Source organism: Gymnogyps californianus, chromosome 9 (assembly GCF_018139145.2).
Source record: "Gymnogyps californianus isolate 813 chromosome 9, ASM1813914v2, whole genome shotgun sequence".
Lineage (NCBI taxonomy): Eukaryota > Metazoa > Chordata > Aves > Accipitriformes > Cathartidae > Gymnogyps > Gymnogyps californianus.
The window spans coordinates 23,678,589-23,698,566 of NC_059479.1; the positions used below are offsets into that span (position 1 = coordinate 23,678,589).

At 50.4% G+C, this 19,978-nt stretch overlaps 2 protein-coding genes across 2 annotated transcripts in view; both read left to right on the forward strand.

Moving 5' to 3' along the window:
- The window catches only part of LOC127019809 (exocyst complex component 1-like), a 47,386-nt gene extending 34,420 nt beyond the window's left edge, over window positions 1-12,966 (forward strand). The window contains exons 13-21 of the mRNA XM_050902039.1: window positions 167-260; window positions 6,174-6,292; window positions 6,523-6,633; window positions 6,980-7,050; window positions 7,662-7,902; window positions 8,751-8,934; window positions 10,175-10,374; window positions 12,501-12,695; window positions 12,811-12,966. Of these exons, the coding sequence (XP_050757996.1) occupies window positions 167-260; window positions 6,174-6,292; window positions 6,523-6,633; window positions 6,980-7,050; window positions 7,662-7,902; window positions 8,751-8,934; window positions 10,175-10,374; window positions 12,501-12,695; window positions 12,811-12,966 (1,371 nt within the window). The remainder of the gene's footprint in view (window positions 1-166; window positions 261-6,173; window positions 6,293-6,522; window positions 6,634-6,979; window positions 7,051-7,661; window positions 7,903-8,750; window positions 8,935-10,174; window positions 10,375-12,500; window positions 12,696-12,810) is intronic.
- Window positions 12,967-17,992: 5,026 nt separating this feature from the next.
- On the forward strand, window positions 17,993-19,698 carry GLOD5 (glyoxalase domain containing 5). The gene is made up of 3 exons (XM_050902059.1): window positions 17,993-18,151; window positions 19,178-19,333; window positions 19,546-19,698. The coding sequence occupies exons 1-3, from the start codon at window positions 17,993-17,995 to the stop codon at window positions 19,696-19,698; spliced, it is 468 nt and encodes a 155-aa protein (XP_050758016.1).
- The last annotated feature ends 280 nt before the right edge of the window (window positions 19,699-19,978 follow it).

The following is a 19,978-nucleotide window of genomic DNA, read 5'->3' on the forward strand; positions in this document are numbered from 1 at the left end:
GCCCTTCTAGGAGAGTGTCTGACCAACTTGGCCACATGATGTTGGACCTCTGTGCTTGACAGAAAGCAGTCTGGGACTCGGTGGCAGACATTGTGTTGAAGGAAAAGGTCTGAAATGCTAAAATTTGGTCTTTCTGCTTTCATCTGGCCATTTCTCTACTTTCCAGGTCTATGCCCAGAACCTCAGCAGACTCTATGACCGGGAAATCAAAGCCCTTTTTGAACAAGCCAAAACCTTCTTGTTAGGAAGAAGAAAAGGAAGTGAGTGATCTGCAAATATGACCTTTGTGCTGCTGAGCAGCGATTCATTTGCAAGCAGGGAACACGGCAGTCATCCTCTATCACTGGTGTCTCCCCCAGATTTTGTGCCATGAATTTACTGTCTCCTCCGTGGACTGGCTCTGCAGTTGGCCGCACGTGACAAAGCCCACTCTGCTTTACGCCAGGCGGTGTTTGTGTGAGCCTTGGCTCCGTGTATTATCCAGTTTTCTTTAGCTGCTTCTCAGAGCTGTAGCTTTTGTGCACCTTCCCTTTGCAGGACTCAGAAATGATGCATGGGTGGCTGAGATCGTGTCCTGAGGAGCCATAAGAGAGGGGGAGGTGGGACTGCCCGTATTTCATGCAAGTAGAGCTGGTCACAGACTCCTCAGACACTCCTTTCCCCGTAAAGAGATGGCACCAAGCCTGTCCCTGAAGACACAAGTGTATTCGTAGCGATATTTGTGAGAGCAGAATGATTTCATAGTGAGCTGACTGTGGAGCTGTGTTGTCCCAAGGTGATCATTTCAACAGAAATCGCTGCATCTGACTCAAAATATTCCAGTCAGGTGTTTCTGAAGATAAAAAGAGAAACTGATCTGTCTGCTCTGGAAGTTTTTGATTGTGCAGAAGTCACATTTTCCTTCAGCAAAACAAAGCACTGTAATGGAAAGTTCCATGCCAGCTTGGCCCAGCTTGAATGTCAAAAACCACTTCGCACGGTGTGTTTAGTCTATCAGAGTGCAAGCTCAGCTTCTTCCAGCTCTGCACCTACTTCATCACTTGTGTCCAGACCCCGGAGCCAGAGGACGAAGCCTCGGGAAGGAAACGGGGCTGGTGGCTGAAGGATCCCGGTGAAGGGCTCTGCCGTTCTGCACTTGCTGTGCTGGCCCCGCAGCAAGGATTGTACCAACAGCCCCTGTCCAGCTGACCCCACTGCCCTGATATTTGCCCGTCCTTTGCCTTCTGGGGTGAAGTCCATGCCGTTCCTGTGGGGTACAAGGGATGGTTAGGGAGCCTGGGCCATGGGCATCTGAGGGAGCGACCCTGAAGCTCACCAGGCTGCAGGATCAGACCATTGCACGTGATTTCCACTGCTGTAGCCCTCCACGGCCCTTTCCCTCGGTTTCAGAATTGGCCATAAAGGGAAGGGTGAATATCTGGGTGTTTTGCTCTAATCTCCCCCCTGCTCTGTGGATCTGTGAAGAACCTGGTGAGTCTCAAGCAGGGACAGAGAGAGCCTGTTCTAGGAGCAACTTGCACATGAGCAGGGGCAGGACAGTGCTTCTGCTGGCAGCGTTTCCCATGCTGGGGTGACAGAAGAAGCTTCCTCTGCATCCCAAGTTTTGTGCTGTCGACTGGCCCTGCATCCCTCCGGGTGGGAGCACTTGGCATCGCTTTGTTCTGCATCACGGCAGCTGCAGCACCTTGCAGAGGCGAAGGGGCACAGCACCAAGAAGCACGAGTGGACCCGAGTGCTGGGTCTGCTCACCCCCTTGCTGCACTCCCAGTACTGCCCCAGTCAGTCCCCGTCCAGGGTGGGCCAACAGCAGCAGACTGCAACGCCCAGATGCTGGTGGCTGTGCCTGAAGAGAGGGACAGAGGAGCACTTTTCAGCTCCCGTTTTAGGGTGTGCATCACAGCCATATCTCGACATACCCACCACCCCTTCCAGCTCCTCCCTGCCCGGTGCCAGTTCCCCTGGGAAAGACACTCAGCCACACATACTGGCAAAACAGGGGACCTCAAGACCACAGGACAAAACCAGGATGGGCAGTGCTGGCAGTGTACATGTACCTGCAACGGAGCACACAAGTCCTGAAAAGAAAGAAGGAAAATTTCACCTAAATAGTCTTTTGCCACTGGAAAGAAGAGGAGGGGAAAAGGAAAAACACTTGGGCTTTTTCTCCCCACTACTTGTCATTTTCAAAAATTTATCCCCTTTGAAGGAAGAAAGAGACAGTAGAAGGTCAGATACTCATCCTTAATTAAAATGTTCCTTTTTGTAGTTTTGCTAGAACACCTCCAGGAAATATTTTATAGTCACCAGAAGCCTATTTTTCCACGCCAGAATGATTTGCCAAACTACGGAGCCAAGAGAGGGAAAAGCGGGGATCAAAATCTCTCTGCTAGTTCCAGCAGCAAAATGGTGACATGATAAAAAAGATCAAAAAATAAGTAGTGACACGATAAAAAGGGTCAAAAAATAAGTTGTGTAGGGAAAGTCAACAGGATGTTATTACTCTCCTTGTAATTTAAAAACAAGGTAGCAGGCAATTAAATCAAAGGGACATGCTGAAAAGTGGTGATAGGAAATTATTTGTGCATGATGCCGTTAACCTGCTGTACTTGTTGCTACAAGCTGTCACTGACGCTGGAGGACTCAGGAAAGCCTATAGCAAGCAGGTAACAGGAAAATAAAATGAGGCAGTAATAATAATTCCAGGGTAATACTGAGATACGGACTTTCTGGAAAAGGATAGCATTTCATAAGAACTGTGAAGGAAGACACTTCTCCCATGGGGCTGTCACAACACACGTTGTCACCCCGAATGTCCTCCTCCCTCCCTGGAGGTGCCAGGGACCCAGCAGAGCTGCAGCACTCGATGCATCACTTGTTGGATCCGGGATACCCACCCTTCGAACACTTTGGCAGTCCCCGCTGCTGGGATCTGGACACGAGGGAGGACACCTACGTTCAAGCAGACAGCGATGGGCTGGAGATGACACCTCGTGAGGATGTATTGGCCCAGGTGGAGGGCCCCGAGCAGAACAGAGCACCGTTCCTATGTTCCCTTTCCAGCTCGTCAGAGATGCAGTGCCTGGGGAAAGCTCTCCCCGGGGCAGCTGTCGGAGCTGGCAATAACATACTGGGACAGGACACGGCCAGGTCGTGCGGCTCTCCATGGCTCGCTTGCTTTTGCCGTCCCCACGCTGCCACTCAGCCGGCGCTGGGTCTTGTCCTTATGGATGTCCAGCACTGCCCACCCTACTTGGAAGGAGGGATGTGTGCACCAATAAAGCAGTCGTTGTAATGAGATATTCTAGTCAGGACCAATTTGCTGCCAGCTTCCAGCTCTTTTATGCCCCACTCATACGGGGACCGGCTCACCACGCGACTCCTGCACTCAGCCCGGCAGAGAGGGGCACGTGGTTTGCCTCTCCTGCCACATCGGGTAAAACTAATAGTTAAAAAAGATAATGTTCCTCTCACACACCCCTCTCCTCCATGCCTGGACACAGCTTTTCCCGGGGAAATGTGCTCTTTCTCGCTTAAAAATAGGAATTCCTGATAAGAGGTAATGAACGCACTGGCAGCAAGCAAGCCTGGGGAATTAGCAGTGGGGAAGCAAACTCCAATCTGTAGTTTATAAGATAATGTGATCACGCACCATTCCCTGAAGCAGGGTGATTGCTTTTATTTAAACAGAAAGAAATAACAAAGATTGTGCGTGGGATAAAGAGGCGCTGGTTCCTATTTGCAAAGTGATTGATGGGCTCTGAGCAAGGGACTTCAATTCTGCTGGGCAACAGAAAGCAGAAACACCCAAGTTAGTTTGTCTCCTCCCAGAGCACAGCTGGGTCTGCTCAGAAAACCATTAAAATGGGGGACATTGCAGGGGCAGAGATGGCTATTAAAGAGGCCCTTTATGAAAACAGACTTGTTAAATTAAAAAAAAAAAGATAGTGTAGGGCATGTGTTGCAGCCAGTCTGCCTGATCCCCTTTTGGTAAATGTTAAACCAGTGATTTCCTTTCAGTACTTTGTCTATCTTTAATGCCTACGTGCGTCCCATAAAACGGGAGTAATTAAAAGCCCAGGAGAAAATCCAGTGCCTGCGAAACCCATTGCAGTGATAGGAGGACACCTTGATGGCTACAAGCCCCTTACTGCACTGTTCTAAGTCACCCAAAGGTGTCTGCCTGTTGCTGGTGTTGCTCCCGCAGCCAGGACGAGATGAGATGAGCTTTGCCGGTGCTGGGGATGTGCTGGCACCGTGCTTTGCTCCCCGGGGTGAGAAGAGTTCTGGGACCGGTAGGAAACCCCAGGCTTGGTTGGGGATGCTCAGCCCATCATTAATGTGAGCGGCACATTGAAACTACAGCCACCATGTCACTGCAGAGCGCGATTAGTGACAGGGGGAATTTTTAGAAAGTTGTATCTGCAGAGCTTCTGCCAGCCACGCTGCGGAAAGGCACCTTCCCTGGGGCGTGCAGTGCTACCAGCTGAGATTTGCCTGCCCGCCTCTGGAGACCCTGGGGACAAAGTAGGAGGGAGAGCATCACATCTCCTCCCGTGTCACCTCCCTTCGGAGGTGAGGTCGACCTCTTCTTGGCTCGGGGACATACTGCAGGGTCAGCAGCACCCCGGCAACGCATGCACATGTCCTTCTGCTGAAGGAGCTTGGCTGCAAGCGAGCACCATCTCTCCCAGCTCCCGGGGACCTTCAGAGACTCGTGCTGAAATATTTTCTGTGAAATTGGTTGGTCTCAGGCTGTTTTGCAGGGAAGGTTTGGCTTTGATGAAGTTCTGCGGGAACCTCATCCAAGGTCTTTCCTGACGTTTCACCTGCTCAGCTGCTCATCGGGGTGAGCCGCTGCATGGATGAAAGCCCAGGCTGCAAGGACACTTGCCTGATAACGTCCCTCATCCCTGCTTTAAAATATCCCAGGCTTGCTCTAGCTCTCCGTGCCTCTTTCCTTTTCTGATTACCCTGGCAGTGAATTTCTAGGGTTGATTCCCTGCCCTCATAAAGGATTATTTATGTCGATCGCTTCTAAATATACCACCTGATGATTTATTGCCTTGTTTCCGTATGATGGGAGAGTTCAGAAGGCAAACCCCAAGCTGTTCATAATTAATTGTGAGCCAATAATTAAGTCTTTTCTCCTAATTTTCCCATTCCCTTTTCCACACTAAAATTTACAGGCTCATAAAATTCTTTCCTGTTTGCTGCGGACAGATATTCTTTTCCTGGTTTCGCCACTTTCCAGCAAGTGAAATTATCATCACCCATTGTGTAAGGGTGGGAAAAAGATTATGAAGCAGCTCATTAATTTTCTCCATGGTTTTAGCAAGGCTGAGGTCGTGAGCAGGGCTGTCTGTCATCTCTCATCCCTGCTCAGCGTGTAGGGCATCTGACAAATCCTTTCCAAAGGTAAAAGCCCTCCAGGCAGTGGCTCGAATAAGGATATTTTGGATGTTATGAGAAATGGAGAGCTGGCCTGACTCACCCGGGACCTCTGGGGTTAGTGGAAAGATACCAATTTTCAGAATTAATTAGAAAATAATATGGATGTTTCCCCACTGATTTCTTTCAGTGAGTATAGCAGTATTTTTTTAATGCACATCCCAAAGAAATTTTTCAACTTTTCCACTTAAGCCAGGCACCTAGTGAAAACCCTGTGGTAAAAACTGGTAATGTCTGAAAAGTATATTAATTTCCAGGTGACTGTTTATAAATCTAAAAGGCTAGTTTTTGAAAAAAGCCAAAGCCAACCTTGCCCCCTGCCTGGACATTGTTTTATGGCCATTTACCATCAGAACTAAGCAACAAACATTCTTCCTGAAACTCTTGCAGGCATTTCTGCCAATTTATGCTCTTATGACCTAGGATTTTTCACTCCCCGGTCCTCGGGAGTTAGTACTAAGCACTAACTAGCAAAGGGGTAAGCATCACAGACAGTGAAATAAAAAGAGAGTAATGAAAAAGAGAGAGAAACAGATGAGAAGGCAGATGAAAAAATGAGAGCAAAACCTGCAGCCCCCGTATGTCTGAATCCGACAGGAAAAGGCCAATTCATGCCTAAGATCAGACATAAAAAAAGAGACATTTAAATCTGTTAAAATGATCAAAGGAGCTGGAGAGGCCAAGAGGGATGGAGATGTCTAATGACCTACCAACATACCATGCAGGTCTTCAGGAAAGCTTAGAGAAGCCGACGGTGATGGGGAGCAGGCAGCAGTATCGATGGAGCCTCCCCGGGAGCAGAGAGGGCCAGGAGGACACACCGGACAAAGGCAACGTCATCAAGGTAAGGAGCTGAGGCTTTCTAAAGGGTTTGCATGTCCCACAGGGGCTGTGCCAGTGCTGCAACCCAGCCCACGGTCCTTCCTCTAGTGCTGTGTACCTGGAGCAGAAGCAGAGAGGTTCTGTACTGCTGACCTGGTTTAGGTGTCACTTCAGGTGGACACGGACATCTACTCCGGTGTCCTCAGAGTGTGCTAGAAGGGTTTTCTAACATGCTCGATGGTTTCCACGCAGATGTTGGAGCAGGTGCTGAGAGAGCTGCAGCCCCTTTGCACCGCGGAGCAGCAGTTCATTGAGAAATTCTTTCAGCTAAGCCACGACGCTGCAGAGCTGCAGGTGCTGGAGGTAAGTGGGAGGACTATGTCCTCTCCTGTCCCATTAGCCAGTCCTCCCTCCAGCTTGCTACAAGCCTCAGCAGGCACAGTGGGGTGGCTGCTTACCTCTGTCAGATACCTGAGCTCTCCTGAGCTCTTGTCCTCTAGCAACTGTCAGTGGCATCAGTAGTGGGGAAGCTTAAGACCTCCTGATGACAGAGGAGAATTGAATTGAACTTAATTGATAGCTCCAGCAAAATCACAGGATCTCTAAGCATTAAACACAGGACTCCAGCAGAAATGAAACCCAGGTCTCAAGTTTTCCTCTCTGAGGGAGGGCAGACAAAACATAATTTCCATTCCATTCTTTCTTTCAGGCATCTGCCACTAAGGGAGGAGAGAGCATGGCTTCTCCAGAAGACCCTCCTTGCGCCAAGCCTCGGAGCCAGTACGTGGGTGATGAGATACATCTGGCTGCTCTGACAGGGGCATAGTCTGGAGTGTCCTACAGGGACTGCCTGACGAACTGATGGAGGGATTTTTTTTTTTTCACTGTTGACCATCCTGATGTCTACTAAGTGGTGTCAGGTTTGCACCCTGGATAGCAAAAAAACCAGGAGGCATCGTAGCTGGGCATGCAGAGAGGCTGAGCAGAGCCTGCTGGTTCTGCCTCTCCCCAGCGCAGTGGCTCTGCTTCAGGGTGGATCAGAAAGCGAGGTTTATGTTTCACGGAAAACCCTAAGTTTTGATCAGTTTTATTTCCTTGTCAGCAATGTCATAAAGTGAAAATATACTATGGAACAGAAATCTTATAAAAAATGTCAGCATAAAAACACTGAAAGTTTTCATTTGTCTGGCAAAACAGGACATTTCAACATCCGCTCACAAGCAGAGGTGGTGAAGAGTTGAGGGATGACCCAAGCACAAACAGGCTCCAGTGCGATACAGAAGGCTTTGATTCTTTCTTTAGCTTTGCTCTTGCCTCTGGAGCTGGCCACAGGGCCAGTGCCCCTCCCCATTTAATTGCTTACCTTTTTCTTTTTTTTTTTTTTTCCTAAGACTAGAAGAACCTACGACCCGGCTGCTGAGCGAGATCTTCAGTTGCCTGGAACCAGAGCTGAGAGGATTTCTAGATGTCTGCAATAAGGTCCACCCATTCGGCTGCTTGCAGGTCCTGGTTACCTTGAATGACTCCATCTTTGAGATGTGGGGCTCTTCCTCAGCTCTCCCCTCGTCCTTCCTCAACACTGTCCTGGGCAACATGCTGCTCCTGGCCAAGAGCAGCTTCAACAAATGCATTGTGAGTGTCAGTAGGAGTAAGCCCAAGTAGACCTGAGTGATGTTTGACCTCCAGAATCTTCTAAACTTCTAACATGGTCTTCATTGAAGGCAATACTGGTTTATATCAGGCGGGGATCTGGCTCTTTGGTTTTGGGAGGACTAGACCCTCATTGCATCAACAGTTGTGTCTGTGTGAGGGAGGCGGGACACAATAAACCGAAGTGCCATCTGTGCCTCCTCTTACCGGGATGGTCAAACCACAGGGGTTTCCCCCATATAGAGTACTGGGAGGGTTGTGGGAGTGATGGCAGCATGTCAGATGGCTGGAGCCAAGCTCTCCTGTTCTCCTGCTGGCACAGCAGGACATACTCCAGGACCAAGCAGCAGGGAGGGGAGTGGAGGGGGGGGTCGAGAGCCCATCAGAATTGGCCAAGGAACCTGGCCCTGAGTCCACTGAGGTCAAGGGAAGCCACATGTCGACATCAACTGTGTTTGTGCCAAGACCTGAGCACGTCTGCTCATAAACCAGCCTGAGAAGCGTGAGAAGCGGCAGTGGTGAACACCTCTGCCCCAGGAGCTGTGGGTGTCTGCGTGGGGAGATTGCAGCGCCGTGTCTGAGCAAAGAGCCACATAGCCTGGTATACCAGGTATGTCAGCTCCAGGAGAGCAGCTAGCGCGGCTTCACGTCCAGCCTCAAACAAGGAAGCTCACATATCTTCCCATAGAAGATATTGTAAATGGAGAAAAAGTGGTACACACAACTGATGACTCTGCTTGTTTTCCGGCCTGTGCCTTAGTGCGCCATAAAATGAGGCTGGGGCCACGTCAGATCTGAGAGTGCCGTGTCTTGTGTGTTGTTTTTGCCAGGGGACCTTGTGCAAAGAGATTGAGGAGGCAAAGATGCCCAGCAAGATGAAAGGCGGGATCCTGCCCTCCGTGAGCCGCTTTGAGGAGTTTGTGAACTTCTCAGAGGAGGTGTTCAGGACAGCTCGGCGGAGAGGGGAGCTGGACAAAGCACATCTCAGGCTGGCCGGCAGCGTCTTCAGCAGCAGTGAGTACAAAGGCTGGTGGCTGGATGCATCAGTCAGGCAAACGTATAGCTGCAGCTTCAGGAGTTACTAGCAATCAGCTGAGCCACCAGAGCAGGGTATGTGCAGGCTACCTGCCTCCTGGGCACTGCCTGGAGCTGAAACTGCCTTCACTGAGCAAGAGCCTGGAGGCATCAGACAAATTCAGAGAGCTTTGGCACGCCAGGTGCATGGTGTCTGCCACACCGGGATGGTCCCAGTTGTGACAGGGCTGAGACACATGTGCTTAGCTTTGAATCTAATGTCAACCTCTCCTTTCCCACTATGGAGGGGGTAGCTCCTCACTACAGATCAGACTCCTCTTCATACAAGCTCAGAGGTCTTGGGAGCAGCGGCAGCCAAAGAGCAATTTCCCCCAAAACACCAAGGTGTATTGGTAGGGAGAGAAGGGTTGGGAGAGCAAGGCAGGTAGCTTTCAGTAGATCCCTGTGTTGTCCCAGCTGGTGCCCACAGCTGTTTGTCAGTGGAGATACCCTGCTTCCCAGCCTGGAGAGGACCTGAGGGGCTGCAGAAGTAACAGCTCCAAGCCTCCGAACCACAGATCACGACGTGGTGTAGAGAGGCAGCTCCCACCTGCAGATGAGCCTGGGGTGACCCACAGAATAGCAGCTCATAAATCCATGAACATAGCCCCTTCCAGGCTCCAGCAATGTTGACAGCGAAGCAGGTGAGATAGGGAATCAAGCTAATGAACAGGATCGGTATTTGTGTTATGAATAGTTACTCCCTCCGGTACTGGAAGAAGTCAGACGGTTCAAATGAGACAGCCTAATGACATGTTTACTACCATGAGTAAGAAGGGCCCCCTCTGTTCTGCGTGCACAATGAGCTACTCAAGCTCTCGCCCTCTCCAGGCCAGCTGGCAAGTGGCTGGCAGCGTGGTGAGCCATGCCTCCGCTCGGCAGGCTGAGCACGTGCCGTGCTGCCGTGCTGCTCCAGCGCCCAGGTCAGAGACTGATTTGGACAGGGCTGGACTTGGATGTCTCTGCACCCTTCTGGGTAAACAGTTATTAGATGTCATGACCCCAAAGCTCTGCAAGGCAAGGTGGCTGAAGAGCTGAACAACCTGTGATGATGCTCACCTGAGCTCTCGGTTAAACTCTCCACTGGTGACCAAAGCCTGACAGTGTCTGCATCTCGTGTCCCTCCTGACCCAGCCTGCAGGGTCTTCTCTCCATACCTGATTTGTTCCTTTCTTTTAAGTCAATAGCCTGTCCTCAGCAAACCTGAAGGTGAACACAGATATGGTCATGATGGAAAATTTCCACCACATTCACTGCTTCCTGTGCCAAAAGAAGATCCACTGCCTGGAGGGCAAGAAGAGAGAAGCCAAGCAAAGGTATGGTGAGCACATGGAGAAATACGTCATCAAGTACCTGGGCCAGCCACTGGAGAAGCTCAATGTGAGTACAGAACAAACTGACCCTCGCCTGGGTCTCAAAGGGCAACTGCACTTCCCAAAATTATGAATTAACCGGTGTTCAAATCACCCCTCCCCAAATCCAGTCTGGGATTATATTAGTTTGTTGTCACATCCCCGACGTTCCCACACCTTCTCTGACCGCTTACTGCTGGGTTTCACCACGCAGCACAGCCCCAGCAAGAGCAGGGCTCAGCAGCATCAGATGCTGGCACCAGCTCTGCAGCTCGGCCTCTGCGCGGCGGCGGGAGGACCCGTTCAGACCCCCGCTCCAGGTTGCGTGCCGGCGTCTGGCAGAAGCTGGTCTCTTTTTGCACGGCTGCCTGGGCTAATAAGTCTAACGCAGTTTCACGCTTCCCAAGCGGCTGCTTTGTTAACTCAGCTAAGAGCATCGGGCTTTGCTAACTCGGACAGACATCCCCCTTCCTCCCAGAGACAATGGCTGCTCCTGAGACCCCTCCTCGCTCTGCTCCTTCTCTCTTGGCCTAAAATGCCTCCCAGACTGAGATCAGCTTGAATTATTTATAGGGCCTGTTACTTTCAATTTGTTTCCAGTCTTTGCTGTCAAACATCTTGTAGGTTTGACTGGAAGATCAGCTCGGTGTCTCGTGCTACCTGCAGCCCTGCTATGTTAATGGCTTCAAATCCTTCCTCGGTGAGGAAAAGTATAATTTCATTGCTCACAACAAAGGCAAGCGAGTAACATATGAGGGTACTTGGATTGCATTCTGCTCAGGGATTTCCAGAGTCCTGACATGGCCTTCTCTAGCAGACCACATAGCTCTTCAGGTTTGAGCACAATTCACTGACATCAAGAGAAGCTGCAAAGGGGCCTAAGTAATCTAGGAGCCCACTTCTGGTTTTGAAAACAGCTTATACATTTAGGAACCTCTTTCCCTGTGAAAATCCTTAGGATTTAGGGTATTTCTCCACAGCAAAATTGCAGTGGAAATACCCAAGACAGCAAACGGATTGTTGGGCTGTATGAACAGGAGGTTGAAGGAAGTGGCTATTCCCTTTTTTCAGCCTTCATGAGACCAGATGTGGAATACCATGTCCAGCTGTGGCAGAGACAGCTAGAGATGTATGTCACATCCACCTGTGACAAGAGGTGTTGTTAAACTGGAGCTAGGCCAGTGGAGGGCCACCAACGTGGTGAGGAGAGGCTGAAGGAGCTGGACTTGGTCAGCCTGCAGAAGAAACGATTTCAGGGGTACCTAGTAGCCACCTTCCCTAGAAGATTACTGAGGTGCACAGCAGGATGATGAGAGACAACAGTCAGAAAACGTAAAAAGGAAGGTTCCAGCTGGATAGAAGGAAAAAATGACTATAAGGATAATAAAGCATTGAAACACTCTGTCCAGAGAGGTTGCACAGTCTCTATCCTTGAAGGTTTTCAAGACGTACCTTGAGAAATGCCCCAGCTACCCTTGTTTGAATTCAGTTTTGAACCTGCTTTGAGCAGGAGGTTGAACTAGAGACCTCCTGAGGTCCCGTCCAGCCTGACAGATTCTGTGTCTGAAAAGCTCATGCAGAAAAAAAATATTTGTCAGCATTGAGCTTTTTGTAGAGCTACACTGCTCCTGGTACTTTTCTGAAAGCTAGCTGAGGTCTGCATCCCTTGGGATTGGCATAGCTCTGGGCTCTCAAGCAACAGCCATGCTTGGGGTGGGACACGTGCTCCTTTTGAAACTCCTCCCTGCAGAACAGCCTTTCCTGCTTTCATACGATGTCCTGGAAGAACTGAGAAAACTTGAGTTTTGCTTTACGCTTCTGCAGATTCTGGGATCCCCCAACCCCCCCTCTGGCTCCAAACGCTCCGCAGTGAGCAAAGCTGTATGAAGCACCAAGGAACATGAGTGGTTTTTCCAGCAGTCCCATTGCTCCATGGTACTGCAACCCTTACAGATGCTGCTTGCTGAGCAGGGAGGGAAAAGAACTGATGAAATTCCCTATGGCCTGCTTTCCTGGAGGATAAACAATCTCCAGTACTTCATTTCCACTTAATTAGACATGGGAAGGGAACTGAGGAAAGCGGTCAGGTTTCAGCCCTGACGCAGGAGTCTGCCGTAGGGCAGCTCATCAGTGAATGTCTCCTTGCCTTTCCAGCACTTCTTTGAAGGGGTGAAAGCTCGTGTGGCTCAAGGGGTGAAAGAAGAAGAGGTCAGCTTTCAGCTGGCCTACAGCAAGCAAGAGCTGAGGAAGGTCATTGAAAAATACCCTGGCAAGGAAGTAAAAAGAGCCCTTGAGACCCTCTACAGGAAAATCCACAAGTATCTCTCCCCAGAGGAAAATCTTTTGCCGGTAATTGGAGTGTGATCTGGGTGTAATGCTGTGATGTTTTGGGGGGTTCAGGACTGCAAAGCATGTATAGCTGTCATGGGCTGATGAAGGGAGCTGATGGTTTGTTTTTCCCCAGGTGGTGTGGCACGCTATGGAGCAGGAGTTCATACGTCAGTACCAAGAGTTTGAGGATCTGATCCAACGCTGTTATGCAGGGTCAGGGATTACCATGGACTTCACCATGGAGGACTTGCTGAGCTACTTCAATTCCATCACTCTGTCCAACATGTAGAGGCAACCCTCTCTGGATGTGTGTTGGGAGCAGCCCAGGAACCCTTGTCTGCAGCCACACCTTTAAGGAGCTAAACTCAAAACCCTTTCCAAGCTGAAGTTTGATATACGGGGGTCCCATATATGAATTTCATGCCAAAGTGCCTCTGACTTGTTGGTCTTAGGCTAGATCTCCCTTGGGGAAATGGAGTTCTCAGACCCAAACCACAGCTTCCCTGCTCCAAGAAACCATTATGCAACTACTAAAAAAAAAAAAAAACCTCCCAAACCTCAGATTTCTGCCAAAGTGAGTGCCGGTGCTGTACGTCTTCAGCAGACCACTTCCCAGCGCAGCTGAACAGTGAAAGGCATCTTCTCTCCAGGAACTCTCTCCTTTGTATCTACTCTCAGATTTCACGGTGAACCTGTGCTAAAACAAGAGGGTTACAACACACTGAGATATCCAGATGTATGTAGGGTTACTATATCCAGGTATCAGAACACTTACCATTGCTCTACCAGCTCTTCAGTAGAGACAGATGAAAGTTCAGAGTTATTAATATAAAAAGTTTTATTGCTTTTAGCTAAGAAAGGATTTACTTGCATGTAAACTGGAGTGGAGCAAATGCTGCAGTTCTAGAGATCCAAACTGGTCTCTCGGGGAGTTGCCTGTTTGTACCCCATTTTCTTACAAAGCATCCTATAGCAACATCACAACTCACTAATATATTTTTGTTGTTGAAAATATGGCCTCTGTATCTTGTGATGATAATCGTGGAGCTAATTATCTATTATCTATGCTGCCCATTATAACCTTCTCTCTAAAACCCTGAACTCTTTGGTTCAGTACAAAATAACAATCAGGTCCGTAGTGATGACACGGGGTTGAGGACCAGGATGTCAGTCTATAAGCTGAAGTCCAGACCAGCAGGTACAGGCACATCTAGGGCTAGGCTGGAGACAAGCACCCCTACACCAAAACTCAGGCATGGAGTGAAAGCCCTGAGAAGAGCTTAAATATGCTCCAGGGCCTATGGATGTGGGTGGAAGCCCCCAGGTAAGGCTGGTGAGGGCTATTAAGGCCAATTAGTGCCCTCAAAGCCCTGTCAGGCATCAATGTCAATGGTCCTGTTACTAGCACCTGTGGGAACAACTGTGGGAGTTGTAGTAAAGAAAAGACATTAGGCTTTTTCCCAAGAAAATGAGGTTTGGGAGGTCTACCTGCTGCTTGCCCCTCTGTCTGCCAGCCCCACCGTGTAGCTCTTGAACCTCTTGATCTGGAGTGGACAGGACAGCAGAAATCAGCAAGACAGTCAGCTCCTGCATGTCTTGTGAAAATCAGGGGCTGCCAGAGGGAAGAGGAGTCAATAGCCTCCTCCAAGCGAGGCTGCAGCGCAAGCCAAGCGGCTCTCTGTCCTGCTTGCCCCATTCCGGGCCAGCTGGCCCAAGGCTGCTGCAGAGCCCAGAGGAGTGGGCTGTCACCCGTGTTTCGAAAATAAACGTGGTCTCTTTTCCGTAATTACCCTCAGGGCAGATTTATGAGCTTCTTTCCCCATTCAGAGCATTGGCCTCCTCTTCTTTTCTGTTGTTTTGTGTTGAGACCGATCCGGTCCCCCCACTGGAGGACTCTTAAGGGACACCACCATGTTGGGGAGGAACAGCCTTTTGCTGAGCTCCGGCTGTGGGATTTCCACCTCAGCTCTGCCTTCTCCAGTGTGAGTAAACCCACAGTGACCTTCAAGGCAAGGGAGGCACAAGGGTGATGTTGCATGTCCCGGGATTAGCTTGTCTAACTTACTCACCCTCACCATTGCTAGCTGACAGTAGACGATAACCCATGGGGTAGCTTTGGGGGAAATTCTGTGGGCCAGCTTGGACAATTAGGGGAGAAAAATCCAAAAAGGATACAGGCACTTTGACTGCTCCCTCCCACAGCAACCCACAGAGGTCCTTTCCCTTGACCTGAGGCAAAAAAACATTTTCAGCTATTTCCACGTATCAGAAATTCTGGTTTTATTTGGCGTGTTGCTGTACATAGTGAAGCGTGGGCAACTTGGGTGGAGAAGGTCTAGGCAGAACGATTTTAACACAGAATGTCCTGTGCCTTGAGCCACTTGCCCGGCAGTTTTTCCGCAGCCTGAACTCCTGACTCCTTTGGAGCCAACTGCCCAGAGAGCTTCAGACCTTTCAAAACTCCATTTTATTTTTGACAGCTTTGGGTTTTGTAGAGGAAGAAAAAGAAAATCTCTAACTTTACCTCGGGCCACAAAGAACCCCTTTGGACAGGTCTGTTTGCAGGAAGGGGTGTCCAAAAAGGTGCCCAAAGCTGTGCACATCACCCTGAGGCTCCCTTTCTGTTGCTCCTTGCTACATATTGGCTGTTAGCATGGCACCTACAGCTCACACATCCTTTACTAGTGGGAGCTTGCAGTGCTCCCAGAGACAGCAAGTGCCTCGCAGGGCAATAAGACCTCAGCATGTTGCATAGTGGAAAATAATCTTGAGGGCAAAAAGGTGAACAGGCACATTGCCTGCTGCCGGGGCGGTGGGGAGCCTGCTGCAGCTGCTTGCCACAGCTCCTCTTCTCCAGGGATATCCTTGCTTCTTCTTAACAGTAAGTCACCCCAGGCTGAGCACCAAGCTCAACTGTGTGCTTTAATATAGCACATTAACACGTCTTTCCCTTGCAAAGGGAAAGAGATGTGGCTAAAATATCCAGACTCTTTTTCCAGGATTTTTCAAGCAACTCTATGTAGTTGGACTTTCAGGTCCTTCGGATCAAGGTATGCCTTTGCAGGGAGCAGTGCTCAGAGCTCCTGTTTCTAATCTCCTTTTCCCCGGGCTCCCTGTTCTCCTGTGATGTTGCTGCTTGCACAGCTCGGCTCCGGGCAGCAGGAAGCGTCCGGCACCGGCTTGCCCAGCTGTTCATCCTCTCTCGCAGGTACTCAGCCTATTTTTGCAGTCCGATTTCCTTGCAGTTGTTTGCCGAGGGGTTCACGTGGGAGGGGAGGGTTGTTTCGGCAAGGTCGGCTAGGCAGGAGGTGGGAGCTGCAGGCTGTGACGTGAGGGCCCTGCAACTTGGGAGCACCCAGGAAGACTTCCTGGGTGGAAAGGACTTTGCAGAGGGACTGAGCCGGGCTGCTCGGAGGTGAGGTTGTTAAACACCAAACGCCATCTGCAGCAAGGAGGAGCAGCGACTTTCCGCTGCCTCTGTTAACAGCTTCCCCCCGTAACTGATGCAATCACCGGGCACAGTCCAGGCCACGCTGCAGTCCCAGCTTGGGTTTGGGGACAACGGGATCCTGCTCCAAGCAAGCTCCTCTGACTGCAATGAGCGGATGCCTCGGTGAAACTGTGCCTGGTTTTATGCTGACCTTGCTCCTGTGGCAGGGAGGCTTTGAGATCTCTCCTTGCCAGCCATTTCCCATGCACTGTGCAGCAGAAGGGCGATGCCAGAGGATATGAACCCACCATAAGAGAAAACACCAAGAACCACTGTAAACCCAGGCTATGGAGTCCCCCATACCCTCATGCTGCATTTCCTTGAACCTCTGGCATCAGCCTCACCCTCTGCCTGCTGATGACATCTAGCAGTTTGAAGGCAAATAACAAGGCAAAAAGGGGCTGGTGGTGTGGGCTGTTTTCCTGATTTGTGCCACTTTGTGCTGCATTAGTGTTGAGAGGGTTTATTTTCCACCTGCTTTTTTTTTTTCCGAGAGACAGAAGGAGTGTTGAGCTTCCCTTGCACAGGGGTGGCAGTGGAGAAACTGTTGAGGGTCTCAGAGGAGTGAATTGTCATTTGTATGGGGATTTGGGGCTTTTTAAGAGCAAGAAGTAAATGTATCTAAGTACAGAGCTGTTACTGATTTGAAGGAAACTTGACTCCATTTGTCATTGAGGGGCTTGTCACAGCCCTCCTAGTTTCCACAGCCAGGTTTTCTGAAGGTAAAACCAACCAAACCCAAAATGAAATGAAAACTTCACAGCCTCCCAAAAATATCATTCAGGTCACCAGGGCCAAATCCATTTCCTTTTGGCAGCTTGGTGCAAAGGTGCTCCCAGGCTCTGGGGAACAGCAGGAAGACCTGCTGCCACTGAGCTAAGCAGCCTGAGCCTGCTTTAAGTGTGTATTGATTGATGATCAGGGGCTCAGGGATCATCAGGAGGTCATCAGAGTCATCAGAGCAGGATCATCAGGGATCCTGCTCTGGTGCGGATGGGGCTGAAGTGAAGCAGAGACGTGACAAGTAGGCCACTGAAGTATTTACAGCAGTCTTAATTTTCCTAAAACTGATTTTCCCCAAACTGATTTTCCCCTGCCAAGCCACCGTGTCACGGTCCCAGAGCCCTCAGCCATTCACCCCTCGGGCTCAGTCCCACAGTGCAGTCACGTTGCTGGCAAGGTCCCATCCTCTTGGCGCTGGTCAGGGCCACAGTCCCTACCTTATGGTCCATATTTTACATTTACATTATATAGGCACCAGAAGGGCTTCTGTCCCCTTCCTGTAAGACAATGACACAGCCCCTTTCCATGGGGACACCAAGCAGCTGCTTCAGCCCTAGTGCCCTCTTCTCCCAGGAATATTCTTCCCCCAGAGACATCTCCTACCGCACTGCCAGGGCCCAGCTTGTCTTCGCTCTCTGTCTTTGCTCCACCTGGATGAGTGTCCACACCTGGACATGAAGGAGATTGAGAGGACATCAGAGGGGGCTGGAGGGAAGGATCACACACGCGGTCCATCCTTGATGCACACAGGTTTTTGGGCATTGGGAGCTCAGCATCTTGGTGACATCAGCCCTCAGCGAGGTCACCCAGCTGGTCCTCCAGATCTGGCCCCAGCCAGGGGCTCTGGCATGCTCAGGTCCCACCAGAGCAAAGCCGGGGTCTGAGGCCCTTCCAGAGAGGAGAATTTATTGCTTCTGTACTTGTGCCACCTGCAGGCCAAAAGAAAATCTGTTTGATCTCCATTCACCGTTCGGTTCACAGCTGCCTGGACCATGTCCCTCAGTAGCTGGATGCTCCTAACCTTCATGTTCTGTGGTTTTGCATGCTGGTTCCCAGCCCTGAGATGATGTCCTGGAAGGAGGAGTGTACGAGTCCACCCTCATGTTTCATCCAGCACCTGGACCACCTTGCGTTGGCTGTGAAGAGCATTGAGGACACTGTGGCCTCCAAAGTCCTGGGCATGGAGGTGGTGACTTTCAAGGTAACAAGGGGCACAGGCTCGGCTTGGGTCTAGGGGACCTGAAGCTGCAGTTCTGGGCCAGTGGCTGGTCCTTGTGGATCTCTGATGATAGGTTCTCTGGGGCACCTCCTTGGGTTGGGGATGGTAGGACTAGCACAAGCTGCAGGCCATCAAGCTCTGAGTTTCACAGAGTCAAGCTGAGTCGGAGGTAAGTCCAAACCACGCTGCAGAAGGAGTCAAAGTGACAAAAAAAGAAAGGTTCCTTGAAAAACAATCTCTAGGACTCAAGGGGAGAACCCTCAAACCCACACGTCCTCTAAAGATGTCTGACAGGCTCTTGTTTTGATATTTCCATTGGCAAAGAGAGGAAAAGATGGTTAACATTTTCAGAACAGCCTCAACTCATCTCCTGCCCAAGCTTCAGGCCACTTGGCCTGTGTTGGATGTACACACTGCACCTTTTTAACTTCCAAGCTTACGTCCTTCTCTCCTGCCCCATCAGGTCTCTTAAAAGCAGTTGGACTCACATCCCAAGGCTACAGTGAGCCTCAGTTCGTTCTTTAGGTGGGCACAGATGGCCCACCTAAAGTGTCCTGCATATCCATGGGGTCTCAGGACTCAGCTGCCATATGAGCCTGCAGAAGTCTCCTCAAGAGTCTCCGAAGAAAAGAGATGCCAAAACCTCCTTCCTCACCCTCTTCCCATTGCCTCATCTTTGTTCCCACTGCAGCGTCAACCTGTGCATTATTTGTGCGGCTGCCGCACAGGCAGGACGGAGAGCGCCCCAAACTGAAAACTTTACATCACTATGGGTTGGAAGTAGCTGCATGTGGTTGTAGGACTTTCTTGGGTCACTCCACATCTCGAGGGATGTCATGGGAGCCTTGCAGCAGTCAGTTCTTGTCTTGGGTTGCCACAGCGAGAGCCCAGAGTTAGCAGGACTACAGCCAGGTCCCCAGGACTTTTAGGACTCCACAGGTGAGTAGATGCTGAAGGCTTCCAGCCCAGTAAGGCTCATTGCACTTTGATTCTTTTCTTTGGGGACAGGGAAATCGCAAAGCTTTACATTTTGGCAACCAGAAGTTTAACCTGCGTGAGGCTGGGAAGGAGTTTGAACCCAAGGCTCGGTGCCTGGTCCCTGGCTCTGCAGATATCTGCCTTATCACACAGGTGCCCCTGGACCAGCTGCTGGATCACCTGAAGGTGAGGAAGGCATAGAGTGTCCACAGGGCAGCGTGACCCCGAGAGGCATGAAGCCAGAGCCTCCCAAGTGACACTTTCAGGGTCTGTGTCTTGGGGAATGTCAGAATTGTCTCATCCAACAGCTCATGTTTTCAAGGCTGGGGGAAAGAGTGCACAACGCCCTGAGAAGACTACCTTAAGCATTAAACCCATGCTCTTATGTCTCCTTCCAGGCCTGTGGGGTGGTTATTGAAGAAGGTCCCGTGGCCAGAACTGGTGCTGCAGGTCCAATAACATCCATCTACTTCCGAGACCCCAATGAGAACCTGCTCGAGGTTTCCAGGTACTGCACAGATGTGACTGCAGTCAGTGGAGGGGAACCCTAACCACAACCCCTACTCTGCCTGTGTCCCAGCAGGAGACAGGATGCAGACGCCAGGCTTTTGCTGCAGTTCAGTTCAAGCTTTTATTTTGCAAACCTAGGACAAGTCTCAAATCCCAGCCATAAAAGTAGGGCCTGCGTGAACCTTGAGAGTTTTCCCAAGGCAGCCTGCTCAGCTCTCACCCCTGGGTGTGGATCTTACTTTTGTAAATCACCATCAATGGAGACTTGATGACCTTCTTGGAAGATCTGTCCCACTGCTGCCCCACTACTCTTGTTGGGAC